The sequence below is a fragment of the Periophthalmus magnuspinnatus genome, chromosome 3, assembly GCF_009829125.3.
Source record: "Periophthalmus magnuspinnatus isolate fPerMag1 chromosome 3, fPerMag1.2.pri, whole genome shotgun sequence".
Taxonomy (NCBI): Eukaryota; Metazoa; Chordata; class Actinopteri; order Gobiiformes; family Gobiidae; genus Periophthalmus; species Periophthalmus magnuspinnatus.
Window position 1 is genome coordinate 16,262,764 of NC_047128.1, and position 19,457 is coordinate 16,282,220.

General features: G+C 43.6%; 2 protein-coding genes across 2 annotated transcripts in view; one reads left to right on the forward strand and one right to left on the reverse strand.

The window, feature by feature from the left end:
- Positions 1 to 8,311: 8,311 nt before the first annotated feature.
- LOC117393836 (relaxin-3 receptor 1-like) lies at positions 8,312 to 9,487 on the reverse strand. Its single transcript, XM_033991845.1, has one exon. It carries the CDS (start codon positions 9,485 to 9,487, stop codon positions 8,312 to 8,314), a length of 1,176 nt encoding a protein of 391 aa, XP_033847736.1.
- A 1,174-nt stretch (positions 9,488 to 10,661) lies between these two features.
- LOC117393838 (A disintegrin and metalloproteinase with thrombospondin motifs 7) overlaps positions 10,662 to 19,457 on the forward strand; it is a 98,037-nt gene continuing 89,241 nt past the window's right edge. Inside the window, exon 1 of the mRNA XM_055220977.1 lies at positions 10,662 to 11,035. Within this exon, the coding sequence (XP_055076952.1) occupies positions 10,933 to 11,035 (103 nt within the window). The 5' untranslated portion in view covers positions 10,662 to 10,932. The remainder of the gene's footprint in view (positions 11,036 to 19,457) is intronic.

Here is a 19,457-nt window from a genome sequence, read left to right on the forward strand (position 1 = left end):
TACATCTCCAAAGCTCAAAATGCTCTGTTCCACCTTGTGATGTCATGCAGTGGTAGTTTTCAAGTTGACAGCTCCTTTTACCTTATATTCAGAAGAGACTGGCAATTCCAGAGTTGAAATTATGCTTATTATGAGTCTAGTGAAGGTGACTAGAGTTTAAAAAACCACAGAGGAGCACTTTTTGTTTTACCTCATGACATCACAAGGTGGAACAGAGTGTTTTCTGTTTTAGAGAAGAACTCAGTCAGGGCTTGTCTGTTAAACATGTGTGAATGAAACAAAACTCCATGTATGTTTGTGATGAGGAAACAACATTAGACAAGATCAGAAAACAGCGTAATATGAACCTTTTAAGGAGCATTATGTTCAAATGGTTTTGTATAGCACACACTCACAGAGTGAATAGCACCACTCATGGTTTATACAGCAGATGTTTGACTTTTGAATAAAATATGAAATCTGTTTTGGGTCCTGACTTCATTTCTGTTTACATGTCATTTCCTGGTTGTTGTTTCATGTGTGGTGTCTATACAAAGGCCTGGGTCAAACACAGCAAAAATTAAATAAATAAATTGCAGACCAACATACACCTAAAAGAAAAATTACAATGAAAAAGGGTAACAATCCTCAACACAGAAATTTCAAGTTTGATGCACCCACTGCACACACAACTAAGTCAGATACAGTGGCTTACAAAAGTATTCTTCCCCCTGGAACGTTTTCACATATTGTCACGTCACAACCACAAATTTAAATACATTTTCTTAGCATTTTATGTGAATGAGCAAGTGGAAGGAAATATTTTACAAGATTTCCGTTTTGTTTTTGTTTGTTTTTTATAAAAAACTTAAAAAGTATTCAGTCCCCTTTTCTTGAATGCAAGGTTGCCTGATGATTTTGTAAAGATTGAATATTGACCTAATGACTAAAGAGAGTCCACCTGTGTTTAATCTTGTCTCAGTATAAATGCAGCTGTGCTCTGAAAGCCATACAAGTTTGTTAAGAGAGTGTTGGGGAACAAACCACAAAATGAAGTCAAAGGAGCACAGCAAACAGCTCAGAGATAAAGTTGCAGTGAAGTTTAAAGTGGGGTTTGGATCTAAAAAGATTTCCCAAGCATTGAACATCTCAAGGAGCAATGTTCAATCCATCATCCGCAAATGGAAAGAATATGGCACAACTGCAAACCTACACAAACATGGCCGTCCACCAAAACTTACAGAATAAACAAGAAGAACACTCATCACAGATGCAGCCAGGAGGTCCATGGTGACTCTCGAAGAGCTGCAGAGATCCACAGCTGTGGGACAACAAAACATATTGATGTGTTAGAAAGGCCCAGTCGAAGTCCAGACCTAAATCCAATTGAAAATCTGTGGCAAGATCTGACAACAACAGTTCACAAATGGTCTCCATCAAATCTGACAGAGGTTGAACTGTTTTGCCAGGAGGAATGGGCAAAAATTTCAGTCTGTAGGTGTGTAAAGCTGGTGAAGACATTCCCCTAAAGACATGCAGCTGTAATTGCAGTAAAAGGCGGTTCCACAAAGTATTGCCTTAAGGCAATAGATGTTTACAGTTTCAGTGTAGTTAACTCCTCCATTCAGATGGATATAAGGCAGTGTCCACCAGCAATCTGACCAGAAATGAAGAAGTGGCTTGGATGAGCAGCGAAATGTCAATGTTTTGTCCAATTGACAGATTTAAACTTTGTCTTTTGCTCTAGTGATAAACATTTATAATCACACCTGCTTCTGTTTTTAATGTTTTAAATGGTCTTAATGGTTGGTTTTAAATGGTTAAATGTTGTTATTTTGTTTGTTTCAGTTTGTATTGCTGTGTATTTGAACAGAGCGCTCATGAAAAAGATTGGTGCTCTTATTGGGCTCTCCCTGTATAAATATAAATAAATGATTCATGTGGGAAGTGATATTTAAAGAGGGAGTATTTTACTTCTATGGGGTATTAATAGCTAAAACATAACATATTTAGATCACCATGTTACCTTTCATTGCTTTGAAAACACTATATTAATCTAAAACAACATACTAACATGTTCTAGAAGTTTCATTTTTGTTTTTTGACTCTCTCAGTCCCCCTCCCTTTGCTCCCTGCACTCACCCTTCACAGAAGAGAATTGTGGGAGTATGGATGATGTAGGTTTGTGGGAGGAAGATTGCACAGAATCTTACTGCTAACCATAGGAAGGGTTCAAATAGGGCCTAGGAAAGATCGCTAAATTATTCAAACATGCAGGGATGACATCTAAAACCTTTTCAGGCATGTTTTTAATGAGGAAAGAACATTATAACATGGTAGAAAGTGCCAAAAAAATGTATTTTTCATACTACCTATACATGATCTCCAGACACTATTCCAGTCCTGTGATTTATTCTTCAGGATTTACACTGAAGGCTTCAAATCATTTTCATTGTTTCATAGTTTTTAATTATGTAATCACAACATTTACATTACTTCCTTTTTTCTAACGCATACACTTTTTTTCTGTTTGAACTCTAATGAAGAACATATATGAGCCCAAACAAATGTTGATAAAGCAAAGTGTTTAGTGTCTGTTATGGATTCTTTTCATTTGAATAGTAGTCCCTCCATATTTCCATATTTACCAGGATTTACAGGACATAAGGAGGTAACACTGGCTACATTCTCAGAAATATCTATTTAAAATCTATGAAGAATCTCTTGTTGAATCCTTGTATCTAATATGTCCACATTTACCTTGAAAGATTCACAGACAAAACAGAGACTATTAACACTAAGACAGGAAAACACAAGAATAATGATGGTAACACTTAGCACCTGGGAAACGCATTCAAAATCAAAGCACTGGGGTTATTATGTTTCATTTAGCTGTTATGTGGAGCTCAGAGTGCATATGCCTGCTCCACTCAGCGCATAATGTGGCTAATTGTTGTGATTATCATAGCACTAACACACAAAGGCGTAAATGGATTTATAATGTTGACTTTTTTCTTTGCAGAAACGAGATTGTCTTGTTGTCTTGGTCACATGGAGGACACATGCATGAGAACAGTTTGTTATGGAATAAAATTAAAAATAAGAAAACTGAATGGCATGAATCAAGCACAGTTTTATTCAGAATGATTAAAATCTCCATTGAAGATACCAAAGCGCTTTTAAGTCCTCGAATTTTAAATGAGGCAAGTATTGAACTTTTTATAGACTGTAAATAATAAACACTGCACATAGTTAGTACTTGGTAAAAAATGTGGCTACACCTCCTTGTCCATCCTTAATCTCGCCTGACCTCAGAAGCTAAGCCGGGCCAGGTTTGGTCAGAACTTGGATGGGAGACTGGTGGGAATATGAGCTGCTGCAGTGGCTCTAGTTGATCCTGTTGTTGTGTCCTTAAGCAAGACACTTCACTGACATGGTGGTAGGAGCTGATGGTGCAGACTGGGATCAAAAATACACACTTAGAAAGATGTAAATCTCACTGTTTTCAGATGGGTGTGATTGACAGGTGGATTAGCCAATCATGGACATGCATGGTCTGTTGCTATTAAAACAAATATGGCTGCTTACAAGGAGCAGAATTAATTACTGAATCACTAAACTCCAGTCTAGTCAGACGAAGAGCGGTTCAGAAGCCCCTTATGACGAGTGTTCAATCAAGGCAAGCTACGTCACCTGGACTGGCGTTACCGGGGCCCCACCCTGGAGCCAGGCCTGGGGTGGGTGCTCGACAGCAAGCGACAGAGGGGCTGGACTCTCCATTTCTCTGGTGTTGCCTGTGGCGAGCTGGTGGGGGCTTGCTCATTGCCCCACAGCTCAGCCGCTTCGTGTTGGGGTTCACCCCGGTGAACGAGAGGGTCGCGTCCCTGCGCCTTCGGGTCGGGGACAGGTCTCTCACTGTTGTGTCGGCCTACGGGCCAAACAACTGTGCAGAGTACCCGGCCTTCTTGGAGTCCCTGGGAGGGGTACTAGACAGTGCACCGACTGGGGACTCCGTTGTTCTCCTGGGGGACTTCAACGCCCATGTGGGTAATGACAGTGACACCTGGAGGGGCGTGATTGGGAAGAACGGCCTCCCTGATCTGAACCCGAGTGGTGTTTTGTTATTGTGACCGCGACTGGGGATGTTGTCGGGTGGTGGAAGGAATACTTTGAGGATCTCCTCAATCCCCCCCATCATGTCTTCCGAGGAGGAAGCAGAGACTGGGGACCCGGAGGCGGACTCGTCCATTACCCTGGCTGAAGTCACCGAGGTGGTTAGCAAGCTCCTCAGTGGCAAGGCTCTGGGGGTGGACGAGATCTGTCCCGAGTACCTCAAGTCTCTGGATGTTGTGGGGCTGTCTTGGCTGACACATCTTTGCAACATCGCGTGGCGGTCGGGGACAGTACCACTGGAATGGCAGACCGGGGTGGTGGTCCCTCTGTATAAGAAGGGGGACCGGAGGGTGTGTTCCAATTACAGGAGAATCACACTCCTCAGCCTTCCCGGTAAGGTCTATTCCAGGGTACTGGAGAGGACCGTTAGTCGAACTTCGGATTCAGGAGGAGCAGTGTGGTTTTCGTCCCGGTCGTGGAACACTGGACCAGCTCTATACTCTCCATCGGGTCCTTGAGGGTTCATGGGAGTTTGCCCAAACAGTCCACATGTGTTTTGTGGATCTGGAGAAGGCATTCGACCGTGTCCCTCGTGGTGTCCTTTGGGTCGTGGTGTCCGGGGCCCTTTGCTAAGGGCTGTCCGGTCCCTGTATGACTGGAGCAGGAGCTGTGTTCACATTGCCGGCAGTAAGTCAGACCTGTTCCTGGCGCATGTTGGACTCCGCCAGGGCTGCCCTTTGTCACCGGTTGGGTTCATTATATTTATGGACAGAATTTCTAGTCGCAGCCAGGGGCCGGAGGGGGCCTGGTTCGGGAACCACAGGATTTCATCTCTGCTGTTTGCGCATGATGTTGTCCTGATGGCTTCATCGAGCCAGGACCTGCAGCAGGCACTGGGGCGGTTTGCAGCCGAGTGTGAAGTGGCTGGGATGAGAATCAGCTCCTCCAAATCCGAGGCCATGATTCTCGACTGGAAAAAGGTGGTTTGCCCTCTCCGGGTGGGTGGTGAGTCTCTGCCCCAAGTGGAGGAGTTCAAGTATCTTGGGGTCTTGTTCACGAGTGAGGGACGGATGGAGCGTGAGATTGACAGGTGGATTGGTGCAGTGTCTGCAGTGATGCGGTCGCTGTATCGGCCCGTTGTGGTGAAGAAGGAACTGAGCCGTAAGGCTACCCTCACCTATGGTCATGAGCTCTGGGTAATGACCGAAAGGACAAGGTCGCGGATACAAGCGGCTGAAATGGGCTTCCTCCGCAGGGTGGCTGGGCGCACCCTTAGGGATAGGGTGAGGAGCTGGGTCACACGGAAGGAGCTCGGAGTAGAGCCACTGCTCCTACACGTTGAGAGGATCCAGCTGAGGTGGCTCGGGCATCTGCTCAGGATGCCTCCTGGACGCCTCCCTAGGGAGGTGTTCTGGGCATGTCCCACCGGGAGGAGGCCCCGGGGAAGACCCAGGACACGCTGGATGGAGTATGTCTCTCGGCTGGCCTGGGAATGCCTTGGGATCCCATCGGAGGAGCTGGAGGACGTGTCTGGGGTGAGGGAAGTTTGGGAGTCCCTGCTTAGACTGCTGCCCCCGCGACCCGGCCCCGGATAAGCTGAAGAAAATGGATGGATGGATGGATGGATGGATAAACTCTAGTCAAACTCTAGTCATCAATGATAGTGATCAATGTGTCGCTGAAATAAACAAATCTGATTGGGCGGTACTGCCTGAATGTCGCTTGAGGCACAACGGACAATGTGGTGACCAGACTCATATCAGTCTAAAACATATAGAGAAAGATCAGTCTGGGTTTATCATACAAACTTATTGGTGTTTTGAAAGTTGTTATGTCACTCCAGAACGTTGTTGTTATCATGATTATTCAGTTTTTTGTTTAGTTTCATGTTTTGCTTTTTATTATGTGTCCTGACATGTTTGAAATAAAAATAAAATGGTAAAAATGTGCATTAAAACACCTTTTTTGTAGTGTGTTAAACCTGTTCATGTTTTGATTTGTGTGATTTTAGTATCTTGATAATTCTGTAAAGCACTTTGAATTATTTTGTGTGCAAATTGTCCCATACAAATAACCTGAAAGCGTTCCTGTTTATTTTCTGATCTATTTTATAATGTTGTTTCTTCATCATAAACAGACCTGGAGTTGTGTTTTGTTTTATTCACACATGTTTAACACACAAACCCTGCAAATTTAGGCTGAGTTCATCTCTCAAACTGAAAACACTCTTCTCCACCTTGTGATGTCATGTGGTAATACAGGAAATGCTCCACTGTGTTTTTAAACTCCACACACCTTCACTAGAATCATTTGAATAAATTCAGCCATGGAATTGCTCATCTCTGCTGAATTAAAGATAAAACGTGGCTGTCAATTTGAAAACTACCACCACATGACATCACAAGGTGAACATGTTGAGCTTTGGCGATATAGACAGACCAATCATGCAGGTTTACTCAAACATGTGTGAATGAAATCTAAATATCTCTCTCTCTCTCTCTCTATTTATTTATATTTACACTGTAAACTGCAGTATTGATCTAAAATAATACATTCAAATTGGTAATAGAGACAAAACTGCAGAACTGAGAGGCCACGCCCCTTTATTGTGGCATCGCACTGAAACAAGCAGTGGATTTTCATGTGGGTGTTTTTTATTGTTGAAAATGTGACATTTCTGTACGTTATGCATGATTTCTTTTCAGTCTTAATGTTTTGAATAATCTCAAGTACCGAGTAGTGGGTAGAGATGGAGGTAGGTGAAAATAGGAATTTTGTGAGCACTCAATGTAGGACAATACATCATTATTCAAACATGAATCAATCAAAATATAAGTCTGAGTAAGTTAATGATGAGGGAACACTGTTAGGACAAGGTCAAAGGCTGTTGAGTTTACATAAATCAACTGAAAAATAGTACTTAAAAAACAAAAAACTCAGAACTGTGTACTTTTACATAACTTATCTATTGATTTAAATATTTTACATAAACAGAACAAATAATATTGACTCACACAAATCAGTTTGGTTGAGTTTTGAGCCTGTTGTTCCACAGCTTACAGCTCTTGACAGAACTGTACAAACAAGTTTTCATTTAACGGGCGTTTTGGCACCTGCTGCTGTTTGCTCTTTGGACACATGTAGCCCCGACACACAAAAACTTACCCTTCTGAAAGCACATTTGTAAATCCATCCTGCAGCTCTCTGTCCATGGCCTGATCTGTCAGGATTTAGTGATTTTAGTGGGACTTTGCAAAAACCCCATAGACATTACATTACACCAGAAACGGTCGTGCAGACTGTCCCTCTGACTGGAGCGAGCTACTACTGTTGTGCACAGAACCAATTGCTTTGTCTGGAATGTTCCACAGTATGGTATTAAACTCATCAATCTTGAATTTAAAGCTAAAAATACCTGGTCAGGCCTCATTTCTTACCTGTAACCTGGGCTAATGGTGTCACTTGCTTCTCCCCATGGTGACAGATATGTTTATAGCTACACTGTGGAACATTCCTGGCAAAACGATAACATCTTCATGGAGAATAGAAGGTGTAATCGAGGCTCCACCATAAAAGTTACACAGTGCACCTTTAAATATGAGCAAAAATACTGGCAAAAGACATTCTATAGTACTTAATGGTGAGAATGATGGAACTGGATGAAATTTTGTATTAGTGACATAAAGATGGACTCCAAAAATATTATGCCCTGCAGGTTAAGGACTGGCCTCAGTTTCTCCTCCTCAAATACACTGCAGACAGAGAGACACACAGCACTGTGTACAGCACTATATGGAGAGAGCAGCAGTGTTCTACCCACTAACCAGGAGCTCTGTGGTTCATCTGGTCCAAAACATGAGGTTTAGGGTGTGGTCAGAGAAACGTATAGAAAGACTATATTGCATGAAACTGTGACTTTTTTAAAAATCATAGTTTTCTGTTATAACAACCAGGTACATTTCACCAGCAGGATATGTTATGGTACTTCAAAACACTCTGTGTGGAGTTAGGATGGATTAGGAGGTCAGACCAAAACAGTTTGAGACACTGAGAGACACGCACAGGAGAAAGCTCTTTATTTACAGCGTCACACGAGTCTCTCCTCTGTACTGTACAATGCTCTGTCAGCAGCCACAGACTGTCCCAGACAACTACAGGTGGCCATGGCCCTCGGGAGAAGAGTCCCGTTATGGAAACGATCACACGCATAAAATAGTCTTTAAGAGTCCGGTGCTGAGTGTCCTGTGGAGATGGTGAAGGCGGAGTGCTGTGCGATCTTGCAGGAGGACAGTCCCTTGTGATCGATAATGGACAGAGTGTACTCCGCGTTGTCCAGCAGCTGCACCGGCACCACGCCGTGCGTGTCCCCCTGCGTAAAGGAGCGCGTGGCGCACGCTTTGTTGGAGTTGGGGACAGACACTTTCCAGAAGGTCCCGCTCAGCATCTTCCGGATCTCTGGCCGCATGAGACAGTAGAGCACCGGGTTCAGGCAGCTATTCGTATGCGCGAGACACACGGTCACGGGGAACACGTACGTGTGCACGAGGTAGTATGACTTGTCCCAATGGACCACGTTGAGTTTGACCAGAACGCCCCACAGCGTAATGGCGTGGTTGGGCATCCAGCAGCAGAAGAAGGACAGCACCACGATGGCCACGGAGCGGGTGACACGCGATCGGCGCCGCGGGTTTGCCGTGTCCATGCTGCGGCGGCGCACGTAGCGCAGCAGCAAGAGGTAGTTCGCGGACACGATGAGCATGGGCACCACGAACGCCACCAGGATCTTCTGGATGTGGTACAGAGCCAGCCAGTCGTAGCCCTCAGGGAATCGCAGCAGACACAACTTCTCCCCCGCCACCACCGTCACCGTGGAGAAGATCGCAGTAGGCGCGGTGGCCAAAGTGGCGGCCACCCAGAGTACCGCGCACACCCAGCGCACGCAGTGAGAGCGCCTGAACGCACGCTTCTTTAGAGCGGAGGACACGGACAGGTACCGGGTCACGCTCATGGCCGTGAGGAAGAAGACACTCGCGTACATGTTCATGACGGTCACTGACAGGATGATCTTACACATGGCGTCTCCAAACGGCCAGCTGAAGTCCAGAGCCGTGTCCACGGCCCAGAAGGGCAGCGTCAGCACGAACTGGAAGTCCGTGACGGCCAAGTTTAGGATGAACGTGTTGATATTGGATTTCTTCCTGCCCTGGCGCAGCTTCATAAGGAAAAACACCAGCAGGTTTCCAACGAGTCCCACAGCGCACACCACGCTGTAGATGACGGAGATTAGAATGCGCAGGATCGGGCTGCCGTCCGCACTCACGTCAATGTCCTCAAAACTGAAGCCTTCCTCCACCGAGCCGTTCCGGAGCCCGCTGTGGTTCTGCAGCTCCTCCATATCCACGCGCCTCTGCCCGCGCGCTCACACAGCAGGACGCACGAGCCTTGGGCACGTTCACTGTTCAGCGTGTGAGAGATCCACGGGTCTGAGTGACACCTGACTGATGCTGCTTTTATAAACGAGTGTCACGGTCGAGCTGTGCACGGATTGGTCACACAGGTACCATGCGCGCTGTGCGTAAAAGTGCTTCTGGGTGAACCCTCCACAATCTACTGGCATTCAGACCATTCGAAGACAATAATAACAAAGTGTTTTGACTAGAAACGTTTTTGACTCCTGAGTACCACAAGCAGCTCGTGCCAAACTGTCCTACACGCACCTGCTCACACGTGTGGGCTCTACACCTCTGCCTGCGCGCTTTGCCTCCCCTCTGTGCATACAAACACGCTCCCTGATGCTTTTATTGTCATTTACCATCACAAGAGTGATGCACATGGTATTTGTTAAGTCTACAGACAAATCAAATGATCTGAATGAAAAAGTAGACCACATCATTGACCCATTTACCAACACCACATCATAGAGGCATCCTGTAGATGCAATGTCCAAACCACCCAACAAAACAATCATTCACCTCGAATTCAACCCATTTTCATCAATAAAGAATGTTGAGAATGTTGTTCTTATCTGATCTGTCAGTTGCTCTTTATCACCAGTAGAGGGGGACATACGCCTTGTCAAGCAGTCATATTAGAGGCTACAGTCAGAGCAGTCACAAAGGAAAAAGTCTGAACTATAATACAACTTTAAAAATGAACTCAAGGGAGGTCACCTGTGAGGACGGTCTGGTATCGACTTAACTGACTGTCTGAAAAAATCGGTACATTTCATTTGTGTCGGCCTATACTGTGAGGAACTTCATTACAACTCCTTACTAACTCTCACGAAACGAGTTCAGACAGCCCCAAACAGAAGCCGCGACTCGAATTACACTTGAACGCAGCGGCACCAGAACCGGACCTTATGTAACCCGGAGACAACCCGAAGGACCTCGCTCTGTGGACCCGTGCCAAGTAGGTCTGGCTCGCCTGGCTTCGCTGTTCCGGGGCAGTAAGTTCCCCTTTAAATTCTCAGCCCCTTGGAAGATGTCCCATTGTTTTAAGTCCTCCCATCTGACTGTGAGGGGCTGGCCGAGCGCAGAGTGCAGACAAAAACTTTGAGCTGTCACCGAGTCGGTCCGGAGCGGGCGGATCATGGAGGACAGCGGGGATTGCCACTCCAAAGCAGACGCAATGAACACCGCTTCTACCCGGGCCTAGACTCTCCTATCCCGGCATATAGCCATTACGCACGGCTGCCAAAACCTATCCAAGCCCCCCTCCCTCCCTCCATCCATCCATCTCCGCCTCGCACGCGCTTCAGATAACAGATAACAGATAACCAACGCTTGCTTCAACATCTGTAAATGCTTTCGAACAATTTTGGTTTATCATCGTGACAAAATGACCCGCGGGGATGTGAGCGCGCACGGACAAAGACGCAGACTCTTGTTCGTTCACGTTTTCCTCGCGCTGAATTTGGGGACGTGCACGGCGCAGGATGCAGGTTAGTAGATAGTTTGTTTTTGTTTGTTTTTTTGTTTGTTTTATGTTGCCTTCTTCTTTTTCTTATTACGAGAGACCAGCTGTGCCTCGTGTTTATACAGAGCGAGCCTCCACACAGCAATTAGACTCTTTCTCTCCAGCATCCTTCCTGTCCGCGCTTCCCACCACCGCACGCAGCTTTGACACTGGCCCTTTGACCTTGCATTCATTATGAAAACACACACACACACACACACACACACCCACCCCCCCCCACACACACACACAAAGAACGGCAACCATGCACCCCCTGGCATGTGGTGGCGTGCGGGGCAGGCTGGGGAAGGCGGGGGGGTCTTTCTCAAGAGTTGCCGGTTCCTGCGTACACTCTGCGCCAGGGGAGGATGGGGAGGGAAGCGGTCCCACTGGTGGTTGGTTCTTTCAGCGTGTGGTCAGAAACGTAAATCAGCTGGCTCTGCGGAGACGACACAAACACACAAACAATGACAGAGACTTTACTGTACGTTACTGTAGCCTAGATACAGTGGGTGAGTAGACGACATACAGAGGTGGGTAGACAAACATTGTAACTTTACTTTAAAATTATACTACAAAGTGCATAAGATCTGATTTATAATTTGATGTTAATGGAATTGGAAGGACAAAACATGAAATAATGCTCAAAATATGTTATTTTCAAAAGGATATACACAAAAATAAGAAAAACTAAATCATACCTGAAGGAGCGGTGCAAGAAACACAAATGTTCAAATCATTTCATATTGTCACTTGTAGACTTACAACTTACTCACAGTGGGAAGAGTAACCACAACTTTCACTCAAGTAAGACTGTTACTTCTACTACTACCTTCTACTACTGTGAAAAGGTGGGATACTCATTTTCACTAAAGTTAAGTTTTAAAGGGCCTATATTATGCACATTTTTGTATCTACGTTATAATGTTTCCTCATTAAAAGCACACCTGGAGTTGTGTTTTGGTTTTTTTTACACACGTTTAACACACAAATCCTGCATATTTAGGCTTTATTCTTTTCTCAAACTGAAAACATTAAATGGTAATACAGAAAATGCCCCGTTGTGCTTTTTCAACTCCATACATCTTCACTAGAATCATTTTGATAATTTCCCTGGATTTGAAGTTACAGCTATTGTTTTAGCCTCATTGAAACGCCACCATCTGCATCAGCAAACATTTGAGACTTTCTGTGACAATTGTACAAAGGGTAAAACAAAACATTTCAAAAACTAATGCAAAAACATAAGGTTATTCCAGAGTACTCAAGAGTAAAACTGTTCGGTTGAAGTTAAAATAGCTGTTAACCTCAAAACTATCACTTGATGACATCACAAGGTGAAACAGAGCATTTTGAGCTTTGGAGACGCAAACAGCCTAATAATCCAGCATTACTCAGACATGTGTGAATGAAACAAAACACAACTGGTATGTTTTTTGAGGAAGTAACAACATTATATGAGAGTCTGTTTTGTATAATATAGGACCTTTAAGATGTAACTGTGTATGTTTCTTATTTCAAGCAATATTATCTGCCAGTTTTGTTAGGTTTTGTTATAGCTGTTTTTTAAAGGTGCAATTAATTATTAAAGCTTATGTAACTTTACTGGTGAAGACTATGCCAACTGTTTGTCTCCACCCAAACAGTGACCTAGTGCACTTATGAGTGAAATTGTCTTCTATACGGCTACACTGCACATCATTTGTCTGAAAAAAACACCAAATGAACTTTAGTCTAAACAAAAGTAGATGCACATTGTTGTCTGGCACCAGGGTGTTTGGGCACAGTATCACTATGGTGATTTTGGCCTCATTAACATTACAGGCTAAAGTGAGCCAGTCTAACTCTGTGCCTGTCTGACTTGTATCTGAATTTTTTGTGTAATCCCTCTGTTGTCTAGGGAGGGTCCATAATCCAGTTAACAGAATTTTATCTATGTTTTCATCATGAGTAGTCATAGCAAAAAGTTAGTCCTATTTGACATTAGTGTTGTCACGTTGTTAAAATTAGGAAGGAATTCATTCAATGCCGATTATTGATTATGGTACCACAATGAAAATAAAACATGCTCCTTTTTTAGCAATAGAATGTGACACTAAATGAAACTAAAACTGTTGAGGAAGGTTCAAATTTTGTCCTGATAATGTGTTTTTTTGCAGTATCGATTCCTGTTCAAATGAGTTTCAAGTTTCGATATGAGTCTTAGTATTATTAGTATCTGATTCAAGCTCCCACACTAGTTTAAGCACCTTCCCCACCCCAGCGAGATGACATTCCATGTTAAAATTTTTTGGCCTCAGCTCAGCTCTGGAACCTAACTCCTTGAGAGGGACTGGACCCTCCATTTCTCTGGCGTTGCCCGCGGGGAGAGGCTAAAGTCTGGTGTGGGCTTGTCTATTGCCCCACAGCTCAGCCACCACATGTTGGAGTTCACCCCGATGAACGAGACGGTCATGTCTGTGTGCCTTCAAGTCGGAGGGAAGTCTTTCACTGTCTCTGCAGTGCAGAATACCCGGCCTTCTTGGAGTCCCTTTGAGGGGTACTGGACAGTGTTCCGACTGGGGACTCAGTTGTTCTACTGGGGGACTTCAATGCCCACATGGGCAACGACAATGACACCCCGAGAGGGGTGAACTTCCTCCCTGATCTGAACCTGAGCAGTGTTCTGTTATTAGACTTCTGTTCTGTGGTAGTCACAGTTTGTCCATAACAAACATCATGTTTGTGAACAAGGGTGTCCATCAGTTCACATGGCACCAGGACACCCTAGGAGGTCAATGATCTACTTTGTCGTTGTGTCATGTGACTTTGGCAGCATGTCTTGGACACTTGGGTGAAGAGAAGGGAAGAGCTGTCAACCAATTATCACCTGGTGGTGAGTTGGGTTCACTGGTGGAGGAGGAAGACAGAAAGACCTGTCTGTTGGGAATGTTTGGCAGAGCCCTTTGTCAGAGGATAGCTTCTTTCACATCCCGGGGGAGGCCGGGGACATGGAGTCCGAGGGGAGCATGTTCTCCGCCTCTATTGCTGATGCGGCCACTCATAGCTGTGGTAGTAAGGTCTGTGGTACTTGACCCAGCGGCAATCCCTGAATGCATTGTGGAAGTAAGGCATAAGTAAGTAAATGCAGTCAGGATAAGAAAGAAGGAGTCCTGTCAAGTCTTGTTGGCATGTAGGACTCCAGAGGCAAAAAATCAAGGTTGGGAGAAGGTCTATTCCAGGGTACTTTAGAGGAGAAGCCAACCTCGAACCTTAGGTCCAGGAGGAGCAGTGTGGTTTTCATCACGGTCAAGGAACACTAGACCAGCTCTATCCTCTCCATCAGGTGCTTGAGGATTCATGGGAGTTTGCCTAACCAGTCCACATGTGCATTCGACCATGTCCCTCATGGTGTCCTTTGGGGAGTGCTCTGAAAGTATGGGGTCCAGAGCTCTTTTCTAAGTGCAAGAGCTGTCTTCACATTGCCACCAGTAAGTCACACCTGTTCCCGGTACATGTTGGACTCTGCCAAGACTGCCTTTTGTCACGGGTTTTGTTCATTGTATTTATGGACAGAATTTTTAGGCATGGTCAGAGACCAGACAGAGTCTGGTTTGGGGACCACCAGAATTCATCTGCTGTTTACAGATGATGTTGTCATAAACGTGGACATGCAACATGCACTTGGGCAGTTTACAGCCAAGTATGAAGCGTCGGGATCAAAATCAGCTCCTCTATGCCTGAGGTCATGGTTCTCGACCAGAAAAAGGTGGCTTGTCCTCTCCAGGTGGGTGGGGAGTCCCTGCCTCAAGTGGAGAAGTTCAGTATCTCAGGATCTTGTTCTCAAGATAGGGAAGGATGGAGCGGACTGTAGTGATGAAGAAGGAGCTGAGTCGAAAAGCAAAGCTCTTGATTTACAGATCAGTCTACAGTCCTACCCTCACCTATGGTCATGAGCTTTGGGTAATGACTGAAAGGAGACAAGCGGTCGAAATGAGTTTCCTCCAGAGTGGGGCTGGGTGCTCCCTTAGAGATAGGGTGAGGAGTGCAGTCACACGGGAGCACACCGGAGTAGAGCCACTGCTCCTCCACGTCAAGAGGAGCCAGCTGAGGTGGCTCGAGGATCTGTTCTAGGCCCCTCCTGGATGCCTCCCTAGGGAGGTATTCTGAGCATGTGCCACTGGGAGGAGGCCCCGGGGAAGACCCAGGACACGGTAGAGGGACTATGTTTCTTAGCTGGCCTGGGAACACCTTGGGCTCCCACCGGAGAAGCTCGAGGAAGTGTCTGGGGTGCGAGAAGTCCCTGCTTAGACTGTTGTCCCTGGAAGAAAATGGATGGATGAATCTGATTTTCAGAGGACACATGATCCGGAGTGAAGATCAAGACTAAAATATAACAAAATATGGCAAGCCATTTTAGCAACTTGACCAGAAACGTATTTTGATGTCAGAGAGTCTCCAGACAAGTCTGCTGATGATTTATGGACTTAAAAACATGCAGAAGACCTCCAGATTTCTACCTTTGACGTCACAATCTGGAGAATATTGAAACAGAGGAATTTTGAACAAGAGCACCTAATAATCAGTACACACAGGCGTGACTGACAGGTGGATTAGCCAATCAGAGACACACATGGTCTGTTTGTATCAAACAAATATGGAGGAAAAAAGAAGATAAAAAGTAACACGGGGGATTGAATACAGCAGATTTTTGCAGAATCAGTGAGCGAAGCACTAAACTCAATCTGAGGTGAGAGAAATGTAATTTTATTCAAATGAGACAGTGAAATAAACAAATGTGATTGGATTGAATCTGAATCTGGCTTGAGGTGAAACAGAGGGAGTGGTGACCAGACAGCATCTGCACTACTGCATCACGTAGTTATTTCGGTACAAATTAAGTTGGTGTCATAGATTAAAAATATTAGACACAGTATATCGTCTTTAAGGGGCTGAGATGCATCCATCCACTTAACACTGGAATCCAATCAGAAGGAAAGAAGAGCAAAGTGTCTGGCTCAAGGACACAATGGCAGTATCCAATACCAGCTTAGGGGAAATTTTGTTAGAACCATGGTCCTAGATTTTAAAGCGGCTGATGCCAGGTTACACCAAGTTACAGGTCAAATCTGTGGAGAGGCGATTTCGCTCACCATAAGAATGCATGTTTTATTTTATTTCAAGATATAAGTTTTATGTCTTACTGTGGAACAATCCCAAAGTTACATTGTGCACCTTAAAATGAGTAATATGTAAAAAACAACCCATCACTGAATTATAACACAATTACAATGAAAATGATCGCACACTGTGATTAAAGTCATTACGGGGGATGCGGTACAGGCTGTAACTTCGGCGATAAGAACGTTTCATCTGTTGCAATTAGTCAAGAGATATTAAATGTATAACAAAATGATTTATGACCTTGTTATAAATATTTAATTGTCTTTTGGGTCATAAATCAATTTAATTTCAAGGTTCTAAATTAGAAAAATGCAATAACGTGTTACATTTCCTGCAATATGGACATACAGCTGTCACTAAAACAAGAAAGCAACGTTTTCATTTGTATCACACAATTTATATTTATTCATTTTTATTTAATTTATTCTTACAAAAGTGATTTACAGAAGATAGATCAGCAAAAAGTACACAACTTAAAACTTCACTGCGTAACATTTCCGGCAAAGGGCACACCGCTTACTTGTCTTGTTACTGTATTGCGTATGTTATACCTTTGCTTTGAATGTTCCACAGCATGGCATTAAACACATACTTAGCATTTATTTGATTACAGGTGGTCAAAAATAGCTTGAAAACATCTAGTCCTACTGTGAGCGGGGTCACCTCTCCATAGATCTGGCCTGTAAATGTCCTGGTGATGTGATTTGTGTTCTTAAAAGCTCTTTTAAAATGACCAAATATTTGTTTTTTACACAATGTGGTCTTACACTAGGTCTAATAAAACTCAAAATTAAATTTTTCAGGAAAACTCAAATTATTATTATTTTTATTTATTTATTTAGTTTGTTTTTTGTTTGTTTTTTATTTATTTATTTATTTATTTTTTACCAATTACTGTATCATTATTGATATTTTTAACAACCCTATTCCTCCATAGAAACAAGCAGGTGCCATTAGTGCAGTTAGTGCACCTTTTTAAATAAAAATGAACATGTATTTTAGTGTAGAGTAGTTCAGGTTTACTATTAAATCTGCCATCTTATTTCACACAATTACAGTCACGATGGTTATGTGAAATGTCCTCGTTTGAAACAAATTAAATTATTCCGTAAACAGAGCATTAGACCAGGGAATATTGATTTTATATCTTCAGTCCATTACATTAAAAAATCAATTATTTGCTGCTGGATTAGTCTTGCATTAAACGAGCCATAGGGTTGTTGGGTTTGAAGATAAAACGCTATGTCTTTGTATCGTTTTGAAACATTATTGATCCCGTATGTGGAGTATTAACCGATTTGAGTCGCTGCAGTAAATATTTCTCCCGTTTAATCTCCATATGGAAGCTCTTATCGACACCATCTAAATGAAAGCCAGAGCAGACGGTTCCCTTCTAACAACCACACAGCCGCATTAAAGCTGCACCGTGGAACTTTTTATGTGTTTGTTATGCAAATTATTGTTACGGGGGGGGAGGGGGGGGGGGATTTCTGAGATACTTGGGTTGCCACAGCTTGGTTCTGGCCTTACCACAAGAAGGTTCATTTGTCTTAAAGGGGACATAAATTTGACTTGTAATAATGTTTCCTCATCTCACTCAAGTTGTACTTAGCAGAGGTGCGGTTGGGAATTGGACAGAGTTGAGTCACTATTTTGCTGACTTGAGACTTGACTTGATAAAATGGACTATGACTTGGGATTCGACTTGAACTTGAAGGCCAATGATTCGGGATTTGACCTCAGACTGTAAAAGAAAGAAGTGGACTAAGTGAGCGTGACGTCACCCATAGCGTTCGGCTCCAAGTGTATCATAGCAACCAAAGAGCCAATCCGGAGCGAGGCTGTTGAAAGTAATGCCCCTTCCCGCCCACATCACTGGTTTAGAAGGGAGCGGGCGCAATGCTGTCAATCACTGCAGCAGTTACAGAGAGAGGGGCGACAATTTTTCAATGTTAAGTGAATTGGAGCCAGAGTCGATGGACCCGGAGAGGCGCCCACACTCAATTTCCATTTCTACGTGTCTATGGACTGGACTTGCACTTGAGCGCTGAGACTTGAAACGACTTCATGCTTCTCCACAAAAAAAAATTAAAAAATAAATAAAAAGCTTTTAGAAAACGTTGTGCAGTTGATATTTTTCCGTGCTTAATTAAAAAAAAAAAAAACAACTGGAATATGCCCCTCCTCTTTTTCATAATTGTTACTAGGGAAACAAATACAGATACAGTAATTTAAAAAAACTGTAATATCTTCTGGTCAAATGTCTTACAATAATACTCGGGACTGGATTACAAGCTCTCTCACTTAAATGCATTGTTTTGTTCCCACAACATCTAAAAAACTGAAGGAACTACATAGACCATGATCCTTTGCACCATGACAGTACAGACTATGTGAGGAAATAACTGTTACTAAGTAGGCCTACTTTTAAATGAAGCGTTAGTTTTAGTATAGTGACAATGATGATTTGCACCAAGGTCTTTTCAAGGCATTTAAAAAGGAAAAAGTAGCATGAGATTTAGATACTATTACATCCCTATTTGATGTTATGACTTTGATATTATGTGAACTGAAGTTTAAAGGCTAGATACATTGCAAAAATACAAGCTGTATTTATTTAGACTTGACTTGGATTGGTGGGGCACTGACTCAGGAGTTAACTTGGACTCGTCTTTCTTTGACTTTGACTTAACTCAGACTTGAGGCCAATGACTTGAGACTTTCAAAACAACAACTTGGTCAATGATTTGTAGATCCCTGATTCAAGTCTGCTTTATATTTGTGCATTTAAAGTCGCACTATGTAGCTTCTCTGGTGAAGGGTGTGTCACCTGCCCGTTTCCATGGAGATGTTACTGTTTTGCCTAGACTGTTTCAGAGTTTGACATTATTCCAACCTATCTCAATGAAGACAAGCAGGCAATCACAGCCAACTACTACTTACTGGTCAGATCTTGTGTATGTCTGACTTTATGGCAATTAAAGCACATGTAATGTCATACTGTGGGACATTTCAGGCATACAAGTTATATCGCCATAGAAACAAGCAGGTGACAGACCCCACTGTGTCTCCAACTGAGATGGATAAGTTTAATGTCATACTGTAGAAAATTCCAAGCAAAGCAATAGCATAAACAGCCAGCATAAAAGTTACAGATTTCACTATTTTGTGTAACACTCTGGTTTCTGTCAGGTGTGCGATAATTCTTTCACAGTTGTGCTGTAGAGATGAGCTCACGTCTGCAC